Here is a 26,014-nt window from a genome sequence, read left to right as displayed (position 1 = left end):
TCCAGTCAAGTTTTGAGTATTTCCAAGGATGGAGGTTCTGTTGACCTGTCTCTTTTTAAATAGAGCAGTTACCTCATACATAGTGCCTGTGCCCAGCAGAGGATTTATAGTGTCAACACTTAACCAAGTGTTGCAGCTGCAGCTCTAAGGGTACTATTCTGTTACGCTCAGCCTATTCGCAAGAGAATCTAGCTACTAAAATCTTCCATTGTGTATGAAGGGAGACTTTGAATACTTAGTGCAGCATTTAATAAGGAATGAGTTCGGGGGAGATTTTTGATACAAGTGCCGTTCTCTGAGGTTAAGTTTTTCAAAGAAGAGATCTATGGTATTTCCTGTTAGTTAGGAAAATACTCCAGTTCTAATCCTTAGCCTCTCTTGGAAGTGGCTAAATTTTCTTTAAGAACTACAGGATGCTTCCATTGTCTGTTGCATACATGCAGACAGTTGAAATTAGATATGTTAGCCAATCATGATAGAGGTATGAGCACCACCTCAAAGAATATGACAGTACAACTAAATTGCAAATGTATTAATATGAATATCAATGAGTTTTCCACTTCCAAACTTGAAAGGGTTGGGTGCTACAGGTATAAAACACAAAACTTGAATTAAAATTATGAAGCAATTCTTCCTTCTGAAGCCCTAAGTCCTAATATGACATGAAAATCTCTGATTTATTCATGAACATTTTATTACCTATTACATCAAGCTGCATTGTTAACATGAATTCTGTTAACAGGATTCTGTTAACAGGAAGTCTGCATTCAGAAGCTGTTGCTTAGGTGTCAAGAGCAGCAATTTTCAAACTTTCCCTAATGCAAATCTAAAGGCTGGCATTAAATGATTAGCAATACCAAACTGTGATTAGTGTTGCAACCTTACTTCTGTCTGCTGAGATTCTATTTTGGGTTACAAACTCCAATGTAGAAACAGGCTTTATAGGAAAATTCTTACCTAGTGCAACTTTCTGCTTGTGCGGGTATAGTGAATGAATGCTTTGCTGATCAGTATATATTTAGGATTGCATGTGAAATACTTGAGCTCTTTTGTTTGGGAAGCTAGTATATAGCTTTTCGAGTTTTAAACTTCTTGTTATCCTAAGGAGATCCAGATCTTAATGTTAAGCCAGTTTTAAGCACAGTGACTTTAGGAGAACTGTTTTTGGCCTGATACTGGTTTCTAACCTATGGCAAAAAGTGTTTTGAGTGCTAGAGCTATATTCTAAATCAGAGCAGCTCAGTATTTATTAATTTATAATAGAGAACAGAGGTGTCAAACTCATTTTCACCAGTGTCCACATCAGCCTCACGGTTGCCTTCAAAGGGCTGAATGTAGTTTTATGACTGTATAAATGTAGGAGTAGTTAATGTAATTTTAGGACTGGATAAATGTAGGAGTAGTTCCATTTATACAGTCCTAAAATTACATTTGGCCTTTTGAAGGCAACCACGAGACTGATGTGGCCACTGGTGAAAATGAGTTTGACACTTCTATTATAGAAGTTCAAGGCCAAGAGCAAGTTCCTGCACATGGGCTGGGGCAATTCCAAGTACAATTACAAGCCGGGAGGAGAATGGTTTGAGAGGAGCCCTGAGGAGAAGGACTTTGGGGCATTGGTTGATGAGAAGCTCAACATGACCTGTTGGTGTGCACTTGCAGCCCAGAAAGCCAACTGTATCCTTGGCTGCATCGAAAGAAGTGTGACCAGCAAGCTGAGAGAGTTGATGCTGCCACTCTGCTCTGGTGAGACCCCACCTGGAGTACTGTGCCCAGCCCTGAGGGCTCCATAATATGGGCATGGATCTCTTGGAGCAAATCCAGAGGAGGGCCACCAAGATGATCAGAGGGCTGGAGAACTTCTGTGAAGAAAGGCTGGGGAAGAGAAGGCTCTGGGGAGACCTTATAGCAGGCTTGCAGTACCTAAAGGGGACCTATGAGAATGCTGAGAAGGGAGTTCCTGCAAGGACATGTAATGACTTGTAACTGAAAGAGGGTAGATTTAGATTAGATATAAGGAAAAAATTCCTTACCATGGGGCTGGTGAGACACTGGAACAGGCTGCCTCCACCTGTGTGCATTTCAGATTTAGTGGGATTTCAAAGTCTGGAACCATTTAATCATAGGTCTACTGACAGTTGTGGAAAAACAGATCTTGATTTAATATAGTCTTGTAAAAGTAAATGAGGTTACTACCTCTCCAGTGATGATTATGTTCTTATGGCAAATATTTGGAAGAAACTTCTTTCTGTTAATAAAAAACCCCACAACTCCAGATGAAATTAATTCCAACCTTTTTTTTCCTCATCTATTCACAATTCTAGACCTCAGTGCTTAATTATGACAGGTGCTCCAAATGCACGTCCAGCTCTACTTCACCTTGTCCATGCTTTCACCAAGAATGTGGGTTTGATGATCTGTGGCCATGTACATATGGTAGGTGTATTCTGTCTTTACTTTAAAGTAAGGTTTCTTCTTGGGGGTGTGTTAACCTATTTGCCTTTTTTGGGGGGATTCTTGTTTTATGTTGTTGGTTTGTGGGTGTGTTTGGTGTGTAGGGTTGTGTTTGTTTGGTTTGTTGTTTTTTTTGTGTTTTGTTTTGTTTTATTATTTTTTAATGAAAACATCATTAGACATTGAGAAGTGCAGGAAGGTTTACTGGTAGGATCCACTCGTGTGGCCATCACTGTTCAAGTTAGGTATACTGTAGGGGAAACTTTGCAAAATTAGTACCTCTGATCATTTGATGCCTAAATGCTGAGGAAGCTTTGTAGGAGTAAAGTGAACATTGGATTACAGCCTGGGGGTGTCTCTCTCCTTGTGTCATACAATCTCATGTACTCTTTCATGCTTTAGGCAGAGCAGTTAGGTCAAAGTGATGTGTATACAGCTAGATTTCCTTTCAGTGTAACTGTTTCAGGAAGATTGATTCCTGTGTTGATTTTCTACAAAGTCTGGACTAAAATAAAACTTCTCAAGTAGGAAATTCAGTATCAGTTTAGCCAATACTAAAAAATGGCTGTTAACATTTCTAGTAGTTTTTTCTTCCTTCAGTTATCAGATTCATTTCATTGGCCAGTGAAACAGTAAGATAAACAGGCATTTCCCTTTTCTGTACTCTTTCTGCCCAGCCCCTGGTATTTTGGAGTTGGGGTGTGTGAGGACTGTTCTGGAAGGACATAATTTCAGCAGTCCTTACTACTTAAAAAAAAAAAAAAAAAAAAAAAATTCTATGGCAGACCTGTAGAGGTTTTGGGGTGGAAGGAAGGAAGCTTCAAGTAACTGTTCTTCAAAATCATGCTTGTCATGAGTTGTCTTAACTGTGTTGTAATGTGGCTGTCATACTATGGTCTGTACCAAAGCTTCAGTTAGCTACAGAGACACTGTTGCATCTCTGATAAACACTGGAAATTGTGTTTTAGCGTACTGAGATTGCGTAGTTTAGCCTCATGATTTAAGGCCAAAATTCTTCTGTCACATCACTAAGAACATTTAAACAAGTAAATGCAAAGATTGATTACTTTTAAACATCATAGATCATAGAATGATCTGAGTTGAAAATATGTTTAGATTTACCACACTTACTAAATATGACTTGCTTCTAATCTAACGTAGTGGTAAGAGCAAATTGAGTTAACATTTCAGTAAGCGCAAAGGACAGAAACTGTGTAATATGAGAGAGGTAAGATGCCACATATGGAATTACTGCCTTTCAAAAGTAAGGCTGAACTGAAAAGAATAATGTAGTGTAATCCTTATTGTAGGAAAGCAATTATGATGAGATTTTCTGGGAGTGTATCCTATCTCTATTTAAAATTGCCTTCCTACAAGAAAGATGACACTACCTTATTATTCACTGACCATTTAGTCAGAGACCGTATAGTTTTGCAAACCCTAGGCTAGTGTGTTCTTGATTTTACCTTGTCCTGTATTCTGAATTTTGATGTCTGGGAGGAGCACAATGATATGTCCTGATGGAAGTAATAAAAAGAAACTGTTAAAGAGGAGATGACTTTGACTGCAACATAAAACTGCAGAAGTGACACTACTGTGACAAAGATTTTCTGATGAAGATTGTGTATGCACAGAGGCAAGCATATACAGCTTGAAACAAATATTTCCTTAAAGCCTGATACGAAGTCATGCTATATCTGTGTGTTTCATGAAAAAGCCATTTCCTCTTAAAACTACTTTATGCTTTGGAGGACAAGTTTTTGCCACTTGCTGGGGAAGTGGGTTAGGCTCTGCAGGAACAAGATTGCTATAGCTTGAGCTCTTTGTAAAAATTATAATCTAGTCTACTCTTCGCTGCTGATATCGCCTGGAATTTTGTTGTTTTGAGTTTTTTAGTAGTATGGAAGCACGTTTTGAGGATCTTCAAGTTCAAATTGGATTCCGGCAGTGAAATCAAGAAAGTTGGGGGGGGGTATGGGCTGTGCAGGCTTTGTTACTGCTCAAAATTCATATTCTCTCTGCTCTTTTCATTTCCTTACTTTGAAAGGGTCCTCGGAGGCAAGCAATGAAGGAGCTGTCAACTGATCTGGCTAAGTATCAACGATGGCTAATCAAAAACAAGATGAAGGCTTTCTATGCACCAGTGCATGCGGAGGACTTGAGGGATGGAGGGCAATACTTAATGCAGGTAAACTTTTTTTTATGAAAGTGGTGATGATGAACATCAAACTTGGAAGACTTTATACTTTGAAGTGTTTTCATTTTGCAAAGTTACATCAAAACTTTGAAAAATACTTTGTTTTCTGCTTAGAGAAAATAATAGAACCTTTAGTTGTTTCAGTAACGTGTTTTTTAAAAAAAAATATTTTTTGTTCTTCTTAGGCTGCTGGTCTGGGTAGAATGAGACCTAACACCCTTGTTGTTGGATTTAAGAAAAACTGGAGACAAGGTGACATGAGAGATGTTGAAACCTATATCAACTTATTCCAGTAAGTAGAAAACGTGGAGGTGTAGCTCTTATGTTCCATTTCAGTACCTTTGGTAGTAAGGCAAGAAGATCTTAGTTGCATCTCTTTCAGGTAGACTCAGACTTTCCATATTGCTGATCCAGCAATCTTCCATGCCTTGTTTTTTTCTGATATGGAAATTAATAAGAAAATCTCTATAAACAGGTTAGATTTTCCAGATGCAGAAAGAGTTACTATATATAAAAGAGTTGTCACAGTGGTCTGAGGTTTGAGAGTTATTGTCTTTAGAGATGGAATTAGTGTCTTAGGTGCCAGTTTGCTGAATTCTTTAAAGCATAGTTTCTATAGACAGCAGGGATTTTCCTGCACTTTTTCTGTGTAGATTAAGTATAGGAGAGAACAGATCAACTCTTATGCTGAAGTTCTGTCTTCACGAAACCTTACTTTCGTATGCAAGAAATATTTTACTTGCTCCTATGCAGCACTGACACCTAAAGTAATACAGTAGTCAGAAAGGAGATGGGGAAGGAAATACCAATGTAATTTTACAGTACTGAAAGTCAGACCAGTTCTGATACAAAAATTGAGTAGAATTACTTGAGCTACAAACACTTAAGAAAACCAAAATTGGCTTCTTGCATTTCTATAGAAGGTTTTTGTTTTCCTTATGTACTGTGTAATCCACTTCACTTGTGCTTTACACTTCTCGTTTACTGTGCATTTAAAAGAGATGATAGGGGATTACAGGTAGAGATTAGAAAAGGAAAAAAATTATACTCTCCCAGCTCCTTAAGAGAAAAGCAGGAACACCAAATGTAGTGAAAAATAAGGAAATATGTTGGTTAGTTCTTGTTTTTTCTTTTTTTTTCTTGTTTTACTTTGGAATGGCTTGTGCTGGAAGATCTGTGAAGGCCAACAAGTTATGTGGTTCTCCACATGCCAAAAGAAACCTCAGGAAGTAATAACTGTAGGTCAAGCTTATTTCTGGAAAAATCTCTGGAAAATTGAAAATTTCTGAAGCACACAATAGAAACACATCTAATCTGTACAAATTTAACAAATTAAATAATGAATTTAAAATGTTCACTAATGGACAAAATATTTTCTTCTGAAATCAACCTCAATTTTTCTTGGATTTATTATAGAATATTTTGATACTTTGCACATTTCTAATCAAGTCTTACTCCTTCTAAAGAGAAAAGTTTAATGAGTGAAATCTTGAGAAATTTTTGTTTAGGGAAATTACATGGGAGGGAGTTCTCTGATTTATGGTTGCTTGTTATAAGGTGTTTATATCTAATACAGTGATCAATGGCTAATGCAAACTGTATGACATGGTTAAGTTCATGTTTTTCTGTCTTATATCTTGGGGAGGGGGCTACTGCATTTTTACTCATCCATTTTATTTAGGCTTTTTGCTCGTTTTTACAATAATGAAGTTTTCCCTCTTTGTTTTTTAAAGGAGTGAATACCTTCCACATTATATACAATAGAAGTAATCACATTATGGCTAACTTATAGCTAATTTGATTCTAATTTACAACTTCATAGGTGATTTTAATACCCACATTTTTCGAAAGATGTCAGAAATGTTAGTTCTCAGATCAAGGGTATCTACGGAAAATAAATCCCTGTATTGATGCGGAAGATAAAAATTCAGATTTCTCAGTGTGTCTTATCTGTGCAGAATTTGACTGACATGTTCATTTTGCTTTTCTTATTCACTATTTACATAGGGGAAAGAGGGAGGAGAGGGAATAAATATGCTTTCTATATGTTACTCTTCAATATGTGGTTGTCAGTTCACTGATGCAGTTGATAGTTTTGAATTGAAACTGAAATTGTAACACAAATTTATTTGGGAGTTTAAGTGGCAGTGCTTAGTCACTGAAATTTGTTTGAAGAGGCTGGGTGAAATAGGTCCTTTGGGAAATAAAATGGGTTTGTTTGTTTGTTTGTTTTGGTTTTGTTTTGTTCCTTTTGTTTAGTGATGCCTTTGATGTTCAGTATGGTGTAGTTGTCATCCGCCTAAAGGAGGGTCTGGACATTTCTCACCTTCAGGGCCAAGGTAAGATACATTTTGTTTTAGCTGATGAATAGCTGTTGAAATTCCCTTTTAATACCACTTTCTGAAAATATTAGATAAAGATAAGTTATTAAAAAAAACCAACAAAATCTCAAACCATGTCTCGTAGAATAACATCACTGTAATTAATAAGTCTGAAATGTAAAGTAAGAATACCGCATGCGCAGCAACAGAACCTGGCTTTCTGTGTGTTTCAACTTTCTTTATTCAGAAGGTGCACATAGTTGCTTCTCAAGGATTTACTGTTTTACTGAAACAAATTGAAGAGGCTGCCAAATTGGTATAAAGTATTTGGGACCATGTATAGAAATCTTGAAAATAACAACAAATGTTGCATGATCCAAAAATGCTGTGGGTCTGGTGTGGGTTGCCAACCCCTACAGACACTAGTTTAGAGACTTCAGCAGTAGTCCATCTCAAGCTTGGAAAGGTTTTCTATTTTCAATGTAGAAGACTTACTTATGCTTTGTAGGTAGTGGTGTTAAGCCAAATTGTATAGTTTTAGTTAGATTTCAAGTAGAATAATGAAGGAAGCCTGTGAGCTTGGACAGCAGCTGTCAACTGAATTGATATCTCATTTGTTTGTAGCTTACTCTATCAAGGTTGATATAATGAGGAAGAATGCTGCAAGGGGGTTATCTTCCTGAAAGAGAGGAGGGTTGTTCCTTCACTGCAAACATAGGAATGTCTTAGGATTTGGAGAGAGGCAGAGAACCTGTCCCTGTGTGCAGGAGGGCACAGGTGTATAAGAAATGGCAAGGAGCGAACCTGCATGGTGAACAACACTGCCGAGAAGATGGGGAAATATAACACCAAGATGTCAGGAGTTTCTTAGTATCCACTGTGGTGCAGCCTCAAAGGAGTTTGCAGGCTCTGCCACAGCATCAGACATCCACAGCCTGCAGGATACAGCTGTGGCCTCTGGTATTTTAATATGTTAAACTGGGCCTGCTTGGCCTTTACAAGAAAATACTCTGAAGACTGCTGAGAGGACGTCAGGCCAGGTTGCTAATGAAGGGCTTTGCATTTCCAGGCATCTTGTGCATCCTGTACATCTCGGGGTGGAGAGAAACAGCCTCTTGGGAAGGGAGAGGGACCCCTGTGGGAAACTTCCAGCCAGACAGAAAGTCCAGTACATTAATAGGTTGCCCAGAGAGGTGTTAGATGCCCCAACCCTGGAGATATTGAAGGCCAGGCTGGACGGGGCTCTGAGCAACCTGACCTAGTTGAAGATGTTCCTGCTTATTGCAGGGGGCTTGGACTACTAGACCTTTGAAGGTCTCTTCCAACCCAAACTATTCTGTGATTCTGTGTGAGTTTGCTTTAACTCTGACAGTTACGAAGTAGCATCACTGAAACCAAACCTGGAAAAAAACCTCAGCTGTGAGACAGACTTGGTCTGGGCCTTGTGTAAGGCTCATCTTCCTCTTGGAGTTAGAGTGGAAATGGAATATGGAAATGGATTTTTTGCTTTTCCCTCCTGGTTGTACTTCCTCGGTATTAGCTCACTCTGTTTTATTTTTAGCCTGTGCTAATGCAATCAACATCTTTCTTTGCTGTAGTATAACAGCTGCAAAAGAGTGTAACCAACTGCGAGTGATCTTTGTGTAGTCACATATCTCTATTGGTACCATTTGGAACAACTGAGTGGCTTATAATGTTTCTTTACTTTCTCAAAGAAGAGTTACTGTCATCCCAAGAAAAATCTCCATGTGCCAAGGATATCATAGTGAAAGTGGATTATAGCAAGAAAGCTGAGACAGACACTTGCATAGCTTTTGCTCCATCATCCAGTGAAAGAACCCCCACTCTACATAAAGGTAACTTGCTAGTTAGTGGTGAAATTTGAGTTTGTACTCTTTCTCTCATTTTCTCTTCAGTTCCTTTCTCCCCTCACCAAGAAGTTATTTATGGAATTTTTGGGTCTGTGGAACAGAAGCATGTCATGCTTTCCTAGCCCTTGATGTCAAATCACTTGAGTACTTTGGTTTAGAGCTGACCAGTATGTAAAATAATCTTTCCTGTCTAGTTGCCTAAATAGACCAGGTGGTAGACAATGACCTACAGTGGATTTTTCTTTTTTAATGATGGGCATTAAAAATTGCTTGTCAATTGTGACGCATATCAATATACTATGTGTGATTTGCAGGCTGCTAAATTTATGGAGGTATTTTAACTTGAGACTAGAATATTATGTGCATGTTAACAGACACCCATAATTTGGGATACTCTGACATAACAATAATCTTTCTAAAGTAAAAGCTTGGAGTGACTTAATAGTTAAGTGAGCAGTATGATAAATTTTTTTTGAACTACAAATAGATCTCAGGGTCTTGTAGACTGCATTTGTGTGCTGCTTTTCTTTGTATGAAAATCCATTCCATTCTACATCTTTATTTTCTATTTTTTTAATATACGTTAGTAGTGTTTTCATTAACATCATAAAGGATATTAACCTTTTTATTTTGTATCTTTAATAATCTTCCAGAGGAGGACGAGGATGGAAAGACTCCAACACAACCACTGTTGAAAAAAGGCAGGCATTTTCCACCTTTTTGTGTTAAATCATTATTTTGCATTGTTAATTTCAGTTTTCTTTTTGTACTTCTTTCTACACATATGAGTGAGAGAAAAATACCAACCATGCAATGTTAATTTATTTCTTCATATCTGCTTTGGAATGTGTTTCATCTTTAGGGATTAGCCTATGGAAAAATGGCAACATTGTGGAAATTCTCAGAACAAGTTGCTAGTGAGAAAAGATTGTGTATATGTCTAAGATATGAATGTTGGAATTTTTTTCTTTTATTCTTATGTAACATTGGAAATGTGTTCAGGAGCTTGCTTAGTTCTTTGTCTCAGGTATTTGTCTGGGTCCTTACTTGATCCTGGGTGTAAGGGAAATACCATCTAATGGTATAGTGGGAGTGCACCATCAGCTTATTCAGTAGATCTTCTAAAGCCATAGTTGTTGCTCTGTTATTTGAAATTGTTCAGTAGCGTGCAAATGAAGGCATCACATAGCCACTCAGTGAGATTAACATCTGAAAGTGGTCGTTCAAATAAACGGCATTTTGACAGATGAATTGAGCAGTTTTCCCTTCCTGGTTTATTTTAGGCTTTTATGAGTTAAGCAAATGTTTTTACCTTGACTAAGATTCATCTAACTTTTTAAATACTTTTTCAATAATTTCAACCGCTAGAAGCTGTTATGTTTTAATAATGGAAATGAGATTGCATCTTGAAGCACAAGATGGCAGTTTGGAAGAAGTCCCAGTATGCAGTGAAGTGGTGTATTAACATAAATCAGTCACAGATGTACTTTAAATTTTAAAATGTCTCGTAGAATAAGGACTGAGATGAATATCAAACTCTTGGCTCTTGTTCAAACTGAGTTTTTAATTAAGGGTAAAAGGGTGATTTTTTTCTGTCGTTTAAAAAAAAATATCTATTTACCCGTATTAATTTGCTTGAAAATGACATTGTTCTCTTGTTCTCAGCAAATAAATAACTTTGCTACACAAAATAGTCCACACTGTGTTTCAGAGCCTTACATGTGCAAAACAGTACTTGTTGCAAAAAATAAAATTCTAGTACACAGAAGTAGCTTTTCTTTTTACCACATACTTAAAAATGGATTTAAGAAGAAAAGTGCTTAGGACATGGTATTTACTTGTAAATTAGTATCTACATGTTTTTAGGGAAGTTTTGTCATATGCAAGTGGTAAGCAGTGCAAGACCTAATGCTCTGAATTATGTATGCAAGTTTAGTTGAATTGTACAGGCAAATGACTGTATAAAGATCTTACAGATCCTCTATTTCATAAATGTCTGCTAAAAGACTTTGACATTTAAATCTTTAACTTCTGAAGTTATAAGTTCACAGACTCCCTAAATACAGCTCAGTTTATCCAATCAAAATTTGGAGTTGGGGTGAGGGAGAAGAAACAACTTTTAAATAAAATTGTATATATCACAAAATACTTAGAAGCTGAATTTAATGAATTTCAGGGTGATTAACGAAAACACTTAAAAATCAAGTTACATCATACTTTTTTCCAGATTCAAAGAGTCCATCTTCTCCTTTAAACTTGGCTGACCAAAGACTTCTTGATGCTAGTACTCAGTTTCAGAAGAAACAAGGCAAAAGCAATATTGATGTCTGGTGGCTCTTTGATGATGGAGGTAACGTGCTTTATACATTAAAACAAATATTGAAAATAAAATTATTGAAGTGATTTTGAATTAATGAGTGTTTTTCAGTCAGCTCGTATATAGATTACAAATTTGTACTATTTACTACAATGCTCTATTTTCTGAATCATTTCCAAATTCTGGTCAAAATGCAGGTTTGACACTGTTAATTCCTTATCTTCTAACAACCAAGAAGAAGTGGAAAGACTGTAAGATCAGAGTGTTTATTGGCGGAAAAATAAACAGAATTGATCATGACAGAAGAGCGTAAGTTGACCTACAAAAATTTAATTGAAAATGCTAATAGAGCGTGATACACAGTAGATGACTTTCTCTTCCTAGTAGCCTTCTTTCAGTTGTTCTTTGGTTGGGGTGTAATTCTATTTCTTTCTCAAAATTTACATTTTCTCCAGATTGTTTTGGATGAGATACCTCAAGTTAAATTAACTTTTCTGCATCATTGTCTCAGACAAACATTTTCTTTGTCAGGTATTTTCTGAGGCTGTCTTTAAGGCACAGCTCTTCTCTTCATTTTATTATTTGAAAAAGGGGGGAAGAGGTGGTGTTGTGGCTGGGTTTGTGGTTTTGTTTTTCTTTGTTTGTGGTTTTTATTCCTTGTTTGCTTGGTATGTTTGGTTTTTGTTTGTTTGTTTCCAAAGCATGCCATTGATTTATAGCTGTATGCCAGGTCAGGTTTTTTTTCCCCTATTAGATTTAAGTGTGTGTTTTGTTTGCTTGTTTGTTTCCTTAAAGTAGTGTTTTTATTACCCAGCACCTTTTTACCCTGTGAGATAATTAAAAATCTGATAATGCATAAAGGCTTGTTTTTCTGATACAGGATGGCTACTTTGCTCAGCAAATTTCGAATAGACTTCTCAGACATTATGGTTCTTGGGGATATTAATACTAAGCCAAAGAAAGAAAAGTAAGTCTCAAAAAAACCCCATCTTGTTTGTTAGTTGAATTATTGATCTCTTTCATGTATTTAGAATACTTCACTCTCCCCTGAATAGCAGTTTTGGTAGAGTAGTTCCTGTGACATCCAGTGTTTCACAAAAATTCACTAAATAAATTAATCAATCATTCCTACATCCAAGAACATAGAATTTTGTATTTTTGAAATCTCTGGCCCATAGACTATAATATTGTGTTTAGAAAAATACAGTTTTAAAAAAAATTGTGTCTGGAGCTATCTTTTCTGAAGAGAGGAATGCTTATAAAAGCTTAAATGGCCTTTATCTTGGGGTTTTGGTTTGATGTAACAAACATTAGTCTTCAGATAGCCTGAATTTTTTTTTTTAATTGTTTGGACTTCTAGTTTGCACAGGGTTCATCATACATGTGTTGTTTCTGATTGTCAACTTTAAAAAATACTAATTGTAGATGGCTTTCAGTACAAGTTTGTCACAGAATGTGTCAGATATAAAAATATTATCGTCCTTTCCCTTCAAGTCTTATTTAGTATGTTAAAGTTGTAAAAATATCTTACACATGTATTGGAATAATTTGACATGTCACACAAATTAGGAAATCCTGGTTTACAACTTATGTAAATGGTAAATCCTAATAGGCATTCTTTTATATTCTGCTTTTTAATTGCCTTTTCTTAAATGTATAGAATATATCAAGCAACTAATATGGTAGAGTACTTCTGGCATTCTGTTGCTTTTGGATGTCTTTGCTCCTCAGAGCCTGCTGCTGTAAAATGTGTAAACTTAAAGGTGCTATGTATTTATGCACAGAAAGTTGAGAGTGTAGAATTACATGGAATTATTTTATTTTGTAGAAGTGATCCATGAATTAGTTATTCTGACAGCATTTTTTCTATCTCTCTGGGTACATTCCCCATGATATATCAAAAACCTTTCTGAAGTACCAGCTGGCTTTAACAATAGCTGTAAAGTAAGTGGAGGAAGATGATATTGTATTGCACAGCAGCTGTTAAAAATATATGGTTAATACTGTTCCTTTTTGTTCAGCCAAAAAATCGCAGATCCCATTTGTTTTCTTCCTTATGATGAAGGTGAAGTTGTTGTATCAGTTAACATCATTAAAGACCACCAAGGCTAGAACAAAAGATGTGTTTTTTTAGTAGTGTGGGGGTATCTTGGGGGAATAGGGATTCTCCCCCCATGCCCATTTTCTAACAGGGGTATGTTTAACTATATGGAAGCTAACACGTTACACATACTGATATTACAATAAGAGGTATTCTTTAATGTTTGTCAAACTTGCCACATTGTAATTTGTAATGACAGAAGACTGGCAATAGCTTGTCATATTGATAAAAAAACAATCTAATATCATCAAAATGCAGTTACAGTATTGGATGTAAGGCATATATTTCAGTATGTTCTGCTAAAAATCTTACTTATTTTTCTCATATCTCACATGCTGAGGCTGTGCAAATAAAGTTACTATATTTCCATAACTTGTGACAGCCATTGTTTGCTGTTCAAGTATCCTAATATGGGTAGAGAAAGTAGGGTAATGTCAGTTGTTCTTTTGAGTAGAAGTGAATGCCTCCTTGGTCTATAGATTTTCTTTCAAAGTTCTTGCTAGAGTTAAATTCAAAGTAACACCTCATTCTAACAAGTGCAACAGGAAGACTAAACAAGATGGCTGTGGTTACTTGCATTTGAATGTGGCTATCAGACTGTATTGGAAAGATGTAAAAGAAGCAAAATAAAAATATCAAAGCAAAAATCCTAATGGCACTAGCATGAGACTTGATAGCTTTTTTGTTTTAGTGACATACAAATTCCTCTTTCAAATTTAATTCTGAAGAAGCTACTGTTAGTTACTGTACATTTTCTAAGGTAGTACTCTTCAACTTTCAAAAAATTATAGTAAAACTCTAGCAATAAAATTGTGGAGGTGTTTTCGTGTCGTTTTTGTTTTGTTTTACTGGCTAAAACATTTATTTAGTTGCATGGGGAACCTTAGTTGCATGATGAAGAGTGAAAGCTCTTACAGATGTCCCTAATTGTTTGCTGACTTATAATGTCTGGGTATACAAATAGCTGATGTGATGTTCTAACTTCAATTGTCAGTGAAAAAAATTCAGTTCACTTCATTTTTACATAGTAATAAAACTTACTTTCTGATAACTATGGCAGTTATTGCTGACATATAGACTCGTACGTGTTTTAATCTAGCTTTTCATTTAATCGTTCCAGTATCGCAGCTTTTGAAGAAATGATAGAGCCGTTCCGACTTCATGAAGATGATAAAGAACAAGAAGTTGCAGATAAAATGAAGGAGGATGAACCGTGGAGGATAACAGATAATGAACTTGAGCTTTACAAGACAAAGGTTCTGTGTTCTTTAGAGTGTTATTTTAAATGTTGACCTTCTTATCCTAATTCTTATTGCTACTGCTTATGTGGATGTGATATCAATGAGTAAATTCTTGTTATTCTCTGTTTTACATGGCTGTTTTCATGAAAAATTGATGGAAAGCAGCATCCAACACCATTTAGATGGTTTACCAAAAAATAAAAATTTCTCCATTTCTGTATGTGAGCTCCTAAACTACTTTCCTACAGTATTTCTGCAGTTAATATAGAAAAATATAGACCAGCAGCTGCTGCTGAGGTATCTTAACTGCATATTACCAAGGGGCTAGGGGAGAAGATGTTATGAAGTACAGTTCCTTTATAGTTGTTGAACTGCTTGATGCCTTACTGTTCTTCATGTCTACAAATGTCACCAAACCTCATTTCAGTGAGATAACTGAAGTAATTTGTTCTTTTGTCTGCTGATAGCTTAATAATTTCTGCAGGCACTAGCCCACAGGCCAACTAGATTTCAGCTCATCTGAGAACAACAGGACTGTACAAAATGGTTAACTCAAAATGTTTGCTATAAAGTTAGTTGACATAAAAAAGAGAACTGAAAATAACTAAGCAAGCTATATCAGATGTGAGGACAAGATAGGGTAGTGAAAAAAAGGAGGCCCATTATGGAGATAGCCTTACCAAGTAAAGATGGGACTTCACTTCTGTATGGCCTGCTCACTGTGAGCTTATAGAATATGGTTAAAAGAACCTTGAAGAGACCATAGGAGGTTCTTGCTTCCAGGAGGGTGGTGTTATTACTAGAGGAACGATCTTAAATTTAGCTTTCATAGTAGCTGGCTTATTTGCACGTTTTAAGCTTACTGCTTCCTTTACTCGTAGGCTTAAAACCGTGAGTATTTCAGAAAAGTGAACAAGTTGCCAAGCTGAGGTGGAAGTACATGTTTTCTATAAATTACTTAACCACTCAATCATAACTGGTTTTCATTTCTCTTGAACTTTTGTAGTTGGTTATAAAAGATCTTCTTAACATGTTTCAATTTAATTACAGACTTATCGCCAGATTAGGCTGAATGAGTTGCTGAAAGAACATTCGAGTACAGCTAACATAATTGTCATGTAAGTAAATGATTTGTACTCTTATCCTAATTAACATAGAACTGTAATTTGAAATACAAATATATCCAAATGCAGGCTATGGAAAAGTGTGTGCCTTGGCATTAAAGTATAAAAATACTCAGAGGTTTCAATGCAGAAAGTATTTATTAGAAGTATGGAGCTACTATACCTATTAATGGCCTGTATAGCTTCATGCTTCCACTCTTTAGGAGATTACTTCCACATTTGTAGCATGGCCCAGGATTATCACATTCCTTCCACTCTCACATGCCAACTATTCACCTCCCTTTCAGGTCCTTTCTTTCACTTCTTTTTGTAGGAAATCTCTCTAGATCAAGTTAGAGCATCATTTTACTGATGGATTTCCATGGAATTATTTTTGGTGTAAACAAGCAGAATGCAGATCATAGGGTTTTTTGCTGTGTTTTTCTTCAGGAGCCTGCTTCCAAGCTTCATGAAGTAGTACTGTAAGTGTAGTTTGAGTAGGGCAAATAGAGTTACGGTAGTTTTTTTCAAAAGAAAAGTGTATGGCATGTTTTGGAAGGATTGTGAGAAGGAATATTAGACTGCAGCATTGGCATCATAAGAAAAAACTGTATTTTAAAATCTCAGAGAGCCTTTCAAGAAACTGTCTTCAATTGAGGAGAATTCTCCGTTAAGCTACCTGGATACAAAATGGTGATCAGAGGCCAAAAGTGAGGGGTAAACAGATGTAAAGGCCTTTATTTCTTAAGATATAAACTCATTAACTGAATTCTGATAGGGCAGGAGGGGAGAAGGGAACGAAAGAGAAAACGACCAAGCAGAAAGGAAATTTTACTTAATATCTACCTCTTTGCAGAATCATACTGTCATATTTCTATGACATAACTTGTGTTCCATAAGGTTTTTCTAATTGTTGAATGCTTTTTTTTTTTTGCTTGTGCATTGTAGGAGTTTGCCAGTTGCACGAAAAGGTGCGGTTTCTAGTGCACTGTACATGGCCTGGTTAGAAGCTCTTTCTAAAGATCTGCCACCAATTCTCCTTGTTCGTGGGAATCATCAGAGTGTTCTTACCTTCTATTCCTAAGATTACTGCACATAGGACAGCTATGATGAAATTGTACTTCAGTGCCCAGGGGAGAGTGACTGACATAGTCTGTAGTTTATTAACATCACAAAGGCAAAAAGTGACTATCTTTTCACTATTTCACTGACTTCAAAGCACACAAGGAAAGTCACTGTATTTCTAAAGTTGTGACATGTTCAGTTTTATCCTATATTTTCTGTAATTTAGTCTTGCTTAATGGGGGAGGATTCCTTGTTAGACTGATGAACAAGACAAGCTTTTTTTTTTGCTATTTGAATAGCAGCAATAAAATGTTTTATTTTTGATCAATGAAAGGATTATAGATTTATAAAAGCCTTTTAGCCTTGAGGTGCCTTCTGAAATTAACCAAATCTCATCCATACATCCTATTTTGTAAATTTATATAGAATGTCAAAATCTGCCTTCAACTAAGAGTTTAGATCAGATTTCCTTTACTTTCTAGTCTCTTCCACATTACAATAAAAATGAATGCTGCTTTTCAGTCTTCCATTGAGCTATTAGTTCTTAGTACTGTATGTTTTCTATTGTCAAGAAAGTTTTTGGTTTTTTATTATTGTATCTGTTAGATTTAAAGGTGAGAATTGGGGCAGGTCAGTTGAACTAAAGCAAATTCCTGATGTCATTGTCAAGACTTTGTGCTACTAGATCTTGTAACAGTTAAAACTAATTCTACTAGCAGAGAAAATATTTTTCTCAAATTTGACAATGTGTACTACTTTGGCACTAGTCTGATATACACAGCTAACATAAGCTATGTTGATAAAGAATCCTGGTCAATCTTTGCTCTTGAGCTCTAGTACGAAACCAGAATTCCTCCTACTGGCTGGGGCTTTTAATCTTACCATAAATTAGAAGAAAAGATGACCTGTCCTAGTTCTTGGCCTATTACTTTTTGGTGTCACTTTCAACTTACTTTGAAACAAAACTCAACTTAAGGCTTGAATGGGGATAATATAAGCAATGTGATACTATCTAACAGAAAACAGTAAACACTATGTGGAATCTTGCTATCCGATATGAAACGTAAAAGCTACAGTTCTCTCGCATTTTTCAACAATTGGTTAAAAGGACCACTAGTTACTAGGGGAGATGTTTTTAGGTCAATTCATTCAATTGTCAGAAAATATAGTTAGTCTTATCAAATAATACTCAGGTTTGATCGTCTGGTAATTTAGATCTATTCCATACATCCTACTTTATACATTTTCTATGTTCAGTAAAGAAACTGCCAATCGTCTGTGCCCATTCATTGTATAGTTTGAAAACTTCGTAATTTAGTCTACTATAAACACCTACACAGAAGTTTCACTTGAGCCTTTGTATAAAGGTTAGTAATGTGAACTGGTTTTTAAATTCCTAATATATTTTGGATAGAAAGGATTGCCTAAAAACATTTCACAAGCTTTTGATATTAGCATTGGACAAGCTATTAAATTATCAGTGGTTGAGTGACTTTCACTTGAGGATGCACAGCAAAGGTGTATTTTTATGCTAAGTACAAGATAAAATTGAAGTGTAACTATTCCTTTTGAAGAACAAAACATAATCATTGTGTGGCAAAGTAGAGCTTCAAATTGTTGTGATTAAAATAAAAATACTCAGTGCAGTATACACTGTTGTCAAGTTCTGGTTAAACTGCAAAAATATTTTTTTCCTGTTTCTGTCAATTGGATTTGAGACATTTTTTTAATTGAAATTATTCAAGAAAGAAAAACAAACATGCATGTTTTGCTGCTGAGTGTGAGATAACAGATTCCAGCATGAACCCAGCTTGTTGTGATAAACATTATAAGACAAGACATTTTGCAGTAGAAGTGCTGTTTCCTTCCAGGTGAGGGGTGGGGATCAAACTTACCAACGTATCTATTACAGGTTTTACAGTGCTTTGTAGGGAATAAGGATGCCACATTGTGAATATGGAATCATTGCTATGTTTCTTCTTGTTTTATGGGTCACATTCTTTTGAACAGATGGACAGTAAGGCATGGATTTAGTGCTGCTATCTTTAAATAAATAAATAAATAAATAGAAAATGTGCACAGGTACACTTACTTAAAAGGTTTTTTGCCCATTCAGGAAACCATTGCTTGTGATCGGTAACACAGAAACCAAATGAAGTGTGTGTATACATGCATATATGTGTATAAAATTATATAAAATATATCTAAATATGCATATGGGGATAGTTAAGGTAATGTCTGTGAGATAACATAGGATGCTTTTCACATGCACTCTCAGAGGTCCACTAACACTAGGCATGAGGTCAAGTTTAAAGATAATTTGCTACACTAAAATTTCAACAGTTAATTGTTTGCAACAGATGCCAGTTAGTGGCAGTCACTCCAACTTCTGCTTTGATTTTGACACCAAATTTAATATTCCAATCATTATTAATTACTTGAAAAATGAAATCACTTACACATGGCAATTCATACCTTCTATAGATTAGGTTTCTTTGTATAGGTTTAGAAAGACAGTAGTATCTGGAGAAAATCAATTATTTATTTGTTCACTTTTATTTAGGTTTCCTTTTACATACATTCTTTTTATATGCTTTTTCTGACATTACATATTTAAAAACAACTGAAAATAATTTAAAGATTTGAGCGTCAGTGGGTAATGGCCCACTTGGTTTGAAGATGTAAGATTTGATACTGTACTGTAACTGTCACACAAATGCTTTTCTAATGTTTTAATGTAATTATTGCAGTTAATACTTTGTACCTGGGGGATGTCACTGCAATAAAAGGAAGTGAATTCAATACAACTGTCCTGTCTGACAAAGACTTTTTTATTGGTGGGAGATAGGGAATAATGTTCATAGTTAAATAGATTACTGCTGAAAATAACATTTGATATGTGAATATATTTAATGGATGCACCTGATAAATCTGCAATAAAAGTAAGTTGCATGGGACCGTGAGTAGAGCTTAAAGCCATTCAGGTGTCTCATATAAGGAGACAAGTATTTTGTTCTCAGGAGGAATGTTTGCTGCTACTGGGTTAGGAACAGTGGTGGTTGCAGAAGAAAAATAAACCTTGTTTCACTCACTAAAATTTTCCATGACTCGCCAGACGACGCAGACCAATCTGCAATACTTGGTGTGTTAAAGCTGGAATATTAGTATCTGAAAATTTTATCCTATTACATATGCAATTTGTTTTGCTTCTGAATACAGTGAAGGATTGTCTAACACCTCTTTCTCCCTCAAAATAATAGTAGTCCACTGAGATATGAGGAAGCAGACTGGGAAAATATTTTAACTCCTAGTTGCAAAGCCACTTCTAAGCAAGAGACATTTGGCATTAATTCGACTAATGTACATCCAGCTAGAAACTAGTTGAAAGCTCCTAAGGCCATAATGAGGAGTGGCACCTTATTTTCTCACATGACATGATACTTGAAACCGCAGAACTTTAACCTTGTAAATTTTGGTGTTACCTGGTATAGCTGGGTGACAGAATTTTTGATACTTAAACTAGTAGTTTGAATTTAGAGTTTATATCCTTAACTTACTAAACACCTGGTGATTAAGTTTTTCCGTGCATTTAAATGTAGGCCTTGAGTGTGAGGTTTGGAGCCCAGTGGAAAGGGAACACTCATTAAAAGCGCACCACCAACTTTTATGGCATTGGCTTTAACCTGTTTCAGTATGTAATGGCATAGAGGAGAAGGAATGTAGCAGTTACTCTAGATCCTCCGATTTGCTGGAGATATGGTTGATAAAAATAATGAAACAATACCATGAGCTGAATTCACAGATGAATGGCTTCACATATGCTTTCAAAGCTAAAAAATGAAAATTGGATCAAGGTTGATCTCGTCACTTGGCTACACAATCAAACAGTGAAGGTTCACACTGCATAGTAACCCGTTTTGTTTTGAAACAGGAAAGCAGGACTCCTTTCAACTTGGCAAATGTTCACTGGTCTAGTTACACTTTTCATGAAACTTCTGTGTGATCTTGCCTCTGTAACTAAAACCTAGTTTATGTTCAGGTGGAGTGGGTGCTGGGCTTCAGGACTGTGAGACCATGGACGCATTGAATGGTGTTCTGCTTCACTACGGCTGCCTTGCTTCCCTTTGGTGCAGAGTGGAAAATTCTGGGCACTTAACAGTTCATCATCAAATCTTTCTTGCTGTTGTGCCACTTGACAGCAGGGTGTGGAACACCTTTTCAGGGTTAAGACTCTGGATTAGGTTGATGGAGGCTGATGCCTGCACTTAAGAAAGGGGCAAACAAGCAGGTAGAAATCATCAGTCCATTAACTTTTCAAATGGAAGTGTAAATGTTGAAGGCCTAGCATGCACCTCCCAACAGAAGCAAGGAAGACCTTCTTCTTGAAACATATGGCACCTCATATGCCCAGAGGTCCGTCTCGCAATGGCAAAGGAAGCGTACACTATACTTTGAGTCATATACATCAAACTCGCTGGCAGGGCGCACAATGAAACCAGGCTGAAAGTGAAGACACTGCCAACTGGACGCTCCTGTTCTCATTGTCCCAAGGCACAGAATTGAGAGCAGAAAAGGGAACCTGAGCACAGTTTGTTCACTGCTCTTTCCCTTGATCTCCTCTCTCTCTCCCCTCTGGAAGGGGTTGGCTTCATAGCTCCCTCCAGGAATCTGCTTTCCACCCTGCGTGCTGCCAGCTGGTCTCCCTGCCCACACTGCTGGGGCAGCCCCAGAGGCGCTGAGGGGCCATCGCTGCAGCCCACCCCGACGGGGTTGCCAGTATGTCACAGTAATGGGGAGCGGGAAAATGGAGTCGTCCAGGGCTGAAAGCGTCAGACAGGGCTGGCGGGGTGAAGGCTGCAGTGGGGCCCTGGCTGTGAGGGTCGTCATGTACCCTCCCTCCGCGAACAGCAGCCCTTGCTGGCTTACTGTAAGCCTGTCCTTTTGTAAAGTGCTCTGATGTTTACTTGTGTGTGGTATGTGCTGGAAACATATTTTTATTGTGCTTCCGTGAAATCTTGGAAAATACATGGCAGTAGCACCTGGGCATGAGAGAGAGAAGGGACTCACAACTCTGTTCCCAGCTTGTGGGGATCTGGAGGAAACTGACCCTGACGAGCTGTAGCCAAAACCAATTCTAGTGTGAGGTTCTGGGTCTGTGAACCTTGTGTTCACACTCCCTCAGTTCCTGTCCACAGAAATAATTACAAAATCCCGATAATAAAACATGAATTTTAGTGAAAGAAACGAAATATTTCATCTGCATGGTTTTCTAGGAATTCAAACTACAACAGCAACGCCAGGTGTCACTGTTGTCTTTCAGCATTTCAGGTAATGCCCAAAACTGCATTGCCAGATACACTCCTCTTGCACCGTTCCTTCGGTTTCAGGGCTAAATGACTAATGCTTTAAATAAACTTAACACACATCAGAATAATACAGTTCTTTTGCATTATTTTTTTCATAATTTTAACTGTGGATTTGAGAAAAATTTAATATTCATTCCCCCCTCTCTGTGCAAACAATATTCTTGTTTTGTTCTAAAGGATGCAGGAGTCTCCATGCAGATCCTGCCTGTTGAGTTCAAACAGCTTTTTTACCACTAAGGAACCATCATTTCATAAAGCACTGGGTGATAACTCACTTTTCTCAATGGCTATTTCCAGCTGCATTAGCCTTAGGGAACAGTAGGATAAATACTGCAGGCAGAGAGAGAGGAGACATTACAAACCAAAACACACTGGTGTGTCCCATCTATTTTCAGAGTGATCCATAATATTTTTGCTTCGTAAGTAACAAGGCAAACATCTACCACCATCTCCAAGTACAGAAGTAGAAGCAAGGTGATAAAAGCTTTTGTCCTCCCAAAATATTCAGGTACTGGCTATTTAAAGTATTGGAGGAAACTAAATAGTGTTGCATCTTATTAAGCCTGAGTATATCACTATGTTGAAATGTTTTACAACTAATAAGTAAATCTTGGAACATCTCTCTGCAATTAAATTTGTCTCTGCAAAACAGATGGTAAAATGGAGTCACAAGCAAAGGATTTCCACAGGCCCTGGCTGAAAATTAGAATACTGGGATTAGCCTTGAAACATCCTCACTCCCAGCCCTGGATGGTCATTCATTCTTTCAGACCAAGCTGCCTGGCTGACCGTTTTAACCATAATGTTGCAAATTACAGGAACTCTTTAACAATTCCTTTGTACTACTGTTACTGATTACATAGATTAACTTTTAGAAGAGTATTTTAAAAAATTATACATGAAGCAGGGGATGGGATTCATGTACCAAAGAATATGACAGATAATCCAATGTTAGCCTATGTGTTTTGTAAATATTTTGGCTGATTTAATGAAAATCTGATAAGCAGTGGGGATAAAGAAAAAAAAAAATCAAAGCATATGTAAAGTGCAAAAATCGTTGTTTGTGCAAACATTGTTGCTTGTAGTAAAACATAATAGTTTAAGCACTGGTAACCTAGAAATCACAGGATGTCAAAGCGCAGTGCCTGCCAAGAGGAGTTTGTACCTCAAATCAAAAGACATTTTATGGAGACAACCAACAACAACCGTTCACAGTATTCGCATATGAAATCAAGGCTAACCACAGAATACTGTGGGCTTCCACATGGGATTTTGGCTAACCTCATATAGAATTTCCTTTTATTTTTGATTGTACGGTCGAGTGTTGTTAATTTTAAGAGGTTTTATTCTCATTAAAATCTTTCTGTATTGTTCAACTAGCAATAGTAGTATTTCAGACACGGTAGGATTTATTAGGAAAACTCAGACTTTGACAAATACATGCTAAACCTTTGTAAGTACTCTTTATCCATAATATTTTTATTTTAATCTCATTGCAGGGTTTGTGGGTTGCTGCTTTCTTGTTCTTGACTTGTTTGTAAGCACCTAGAAAAATAAGGCTTGATTCTCAGCAGGGACCTGGGAGTAACCATGTTGCAAATAAGTCCTACCAAAACAAACAACAAAACCCAAAACAAAACCAAAACCAAACAAACAAAAAACCATTACTTGTTAAGTCTGAGAACTAAGCATCCACTCTAGCCAGAGAATAGATTTTACTTTTTCCATCCTGTACCATTGGCCAACCCTGAAACTCTTAGGTGATTCTAGAAAGCTCATTCTGTCCCAGGCACAAAACATTCCAGTATTAATGTATTATTTGGATTCCGTCTTTGCAAATATATCTGTGTGCCATCACTCCAAATGCATCATAATCAGGACATTTTCTCTTTCCCAGGTTTAGGCAAGGTTAGTAATAAAAAGTGTCTTTTCTTACTGTAGCATTGACTGTAGGTAGTAAGGCTCTACATAATGTAAAGGGCAGTAGTTCTGAGTTTGTTGTCTTGTGCTTGTTATGACAGTAATTAACCATATTCTATGGCAACTTTTATGACAGTAAGTGACTTGGTGGTAGATTTGGAATTCAGATCAAATCCTGATTTCTAGGTTTTGCTGTGAATACTAAGAATATCCCCTCTTCCTTTTAATGAGAAACACTTCTAAATTAGTTGTTGTAATTGCTTCTAATTTTAAAACATTCCTGTGTTGTGCAATAATTTATTGTTACTGGCAAAGAAAAATTAAATACATAACACAGGTTGTTCCTTCAGTCTATAAACATAAGGTAAGATTGAAGCTATCTACTTCCCAAATGCCATGTGGTTTCACTACAATATATGTATGGATCTTTGAAATTAGTCTGCGGTACATGGTGATTGAAGGAATGACAAGGTTCTTCCCTAAGACTTAAGATTTTCACAGTGGCTGTAATAATAGTGGGGCTGCCCAGGTTATGTTGTTTGACAGATTTTTGGAGTTTGTGTTTTTCGTCCTCCAGATGAGGAGATATTTGTGGATAGGTTACAATTTCTTTCTCTTAACTTTAAAAAGTATTAGAGAAATTCTTTTCCTCTCCCACCCACCCTGGTCCTGCTTTAGTAAGAGAGCTGTAATCTTAAAAAAAACAGCAAGAACAGACAATGCATGTACCATTTCTTAAGAGCTGTTTGTAAAAAAAAGCTGCAAGTTCTTTTCCAGGATTAAGTAACACATAGAAGGTTTTTGGATATCTGTATCTGTTTTTGAGGAGTTTTCATACTTGTACAATAAATTGTTTTGGGAGAGACCTGTGGAGCTTGTCTAGCCCAGTCTTCTTATCAGTGCAGCTCCAGGTATATCGGATTGCACAGGGCCTTGTCAGGTTGAGTTTTTAATATCTCCAAGCCTCTCTGGGTATCTAGTGTTCAAGTTGTAAGTTTTCGTCATAAGGATGGTCAAATCAGACTTTCCCATGTTGCAACTTGTCTGTTGCCTCTCATACTTTTGTGCCAAAGAAATGAAAAAGATCTCCCTACTGCCTTCTCTTCTTCAGCAGAAAAAACCCTGTTTTCTGAATCTCCTCTTACATGTTGTATGCTGCAGCCCAGTCACCAGTCATCTGTGTGACTATGCTAGACTTGCTTATTTCCTTAATATTTCACTGCAAGTGAATTGAAGCCCATTTCTTTGTTCTTCACATCTCTCACTAGTTTCAATTCCAACTGCGCTTTGGATTTCCAAACGTCATCCCTGTATACTTGCTCAGGGTACTGGTATCATCCACATCAGCTAATCCCTCCATCCACCTTCTGTGTACTTGGGCTTGATTGCGTGTGGTGGTTGTTTTATCTGTGCTGGCCTTCTGCTGCGCTTGCTCCAATTCCTGCACATCTGACTGGAAGGTTCTTGTGCATTTAAGAGGTTTTGGTTGAAGATCAGGTGACTTTTCTGGGTCTCTCTGCCCTGCAGAGCAGTCTCCTTTGGGAACCTGCTACACAGATCTTAAAAGAAGCCGAAGTCTGCTCTCCTGAAGTCTGAGGCTGTATTTCTACCTTTTGTCTTGCTGTCTTCTCTCAGGATTTTAAGCTCTGCTCTTTGTCATCTTCACTGCAACCCTCACTGATCTTGGCCTTCATATCTCCAGCCAATTCTTTCTTGTGAGAAAACAGATTCAGCAGAGTTTTTCCTAGGTGGCTTTTTGAGCAGCTGCATGAAGAAGTTATCACCAAGACATTCAAGAAATCTCTCTAATTGCTTTCTGAGCTGTACTGTGTCTCCAACAGACATTGCTGTGTTTAAAATACCCTATAAGTGCCAAAGCCTGTGATCAGGTGGCTTCTTCCAGTTGTCTATTTCAAGTATGTTCTGAGATATTTGCATATGTGCCCTTAAGAGAACAAAAAGGAATACAAGGTCACCTGCAAAGATTTTAGAGGCATCCCATATCTGAACTTAGGAGTTGGGAGTCAAGAACATTTATATCATTCTGACAGTACAGTG

At 36.9% G+C, this 26,014-nt stretch overlaps 1 protein-coding gene across 1 annotated transcript in view; it reads left to right on the top strand.

Annotated features, from left to right (window-relative positions):
• Positions 1–19,477, top strand: part of SLC12A2 (solute carrier family 12 member 2) — a 65,350-nt gene extending 45,873 nt beyond the window's left edge. Inside the window, exons 16-27 of the mRNA XM_082075234.1 lie at positions 2,325–2,436; positions 4,502–4,642; positions 4,837–4,943; positions 6,911–6,990; positions 8,688–8,828; positions 9,497–9,544; positions 11,071–11,193; positions 11,358–11,469; positions 12,041–12,127; positions 14,382–14,517; positions 15,553–15,620; positions 16,554–19,477. Of these exons, the coding sequence (XP_081931360.1) occupies positions 2,325–2,436; positions 4,502–4,642; positions 4,837–4,943; positions 6,911–6,990; positions 8,688–8,828; positions 9,497–9,544; positions 11,071–11,193; positions 11,358–11,469; positions 12,041–12,127; positions 14,382–14,517; positions 15,553–15,620; positions 16,554–16,689 (1,291 nt within the window). The 3' untranslated portion in view covers positions 16,690–19,477. The remainder of the gene's footprint in view (positions 1–2,324; positions 2,437–4,501; positions 4,643–4,836; positions 4,944–6,910; positions 6,991–8,687; positions 8,829–9,496; positions 9,545–11,070; positions 11,194–11,357; positions 11,470–12,040; positions 12,128–14,381; positions 14,518–15,552; positions 15,621–16,553) is intronic.
• Positions 19,478–26,014: the final 6,537 nt, after the last annotated feature.

The sequence above is a fragment of the Streptopelia decaocto genome (genome assembly GCF_964273445.1).
Source record: "Streptopelia decaocto genome assembly, chromosome: Z".
In the NCBI taxonomy this organism is placed as follows: Eukaryota; Metazoa; Chordata; class Aves; order Columbiformes; family Columbidae; genus Streptopelia; species Streptopelia decaocto.
The sequence above is the reverse complement of the archived record's forward strand: the minus strand, read 5'-3'. Positions and strand labels throughout refer to the sequence as shown.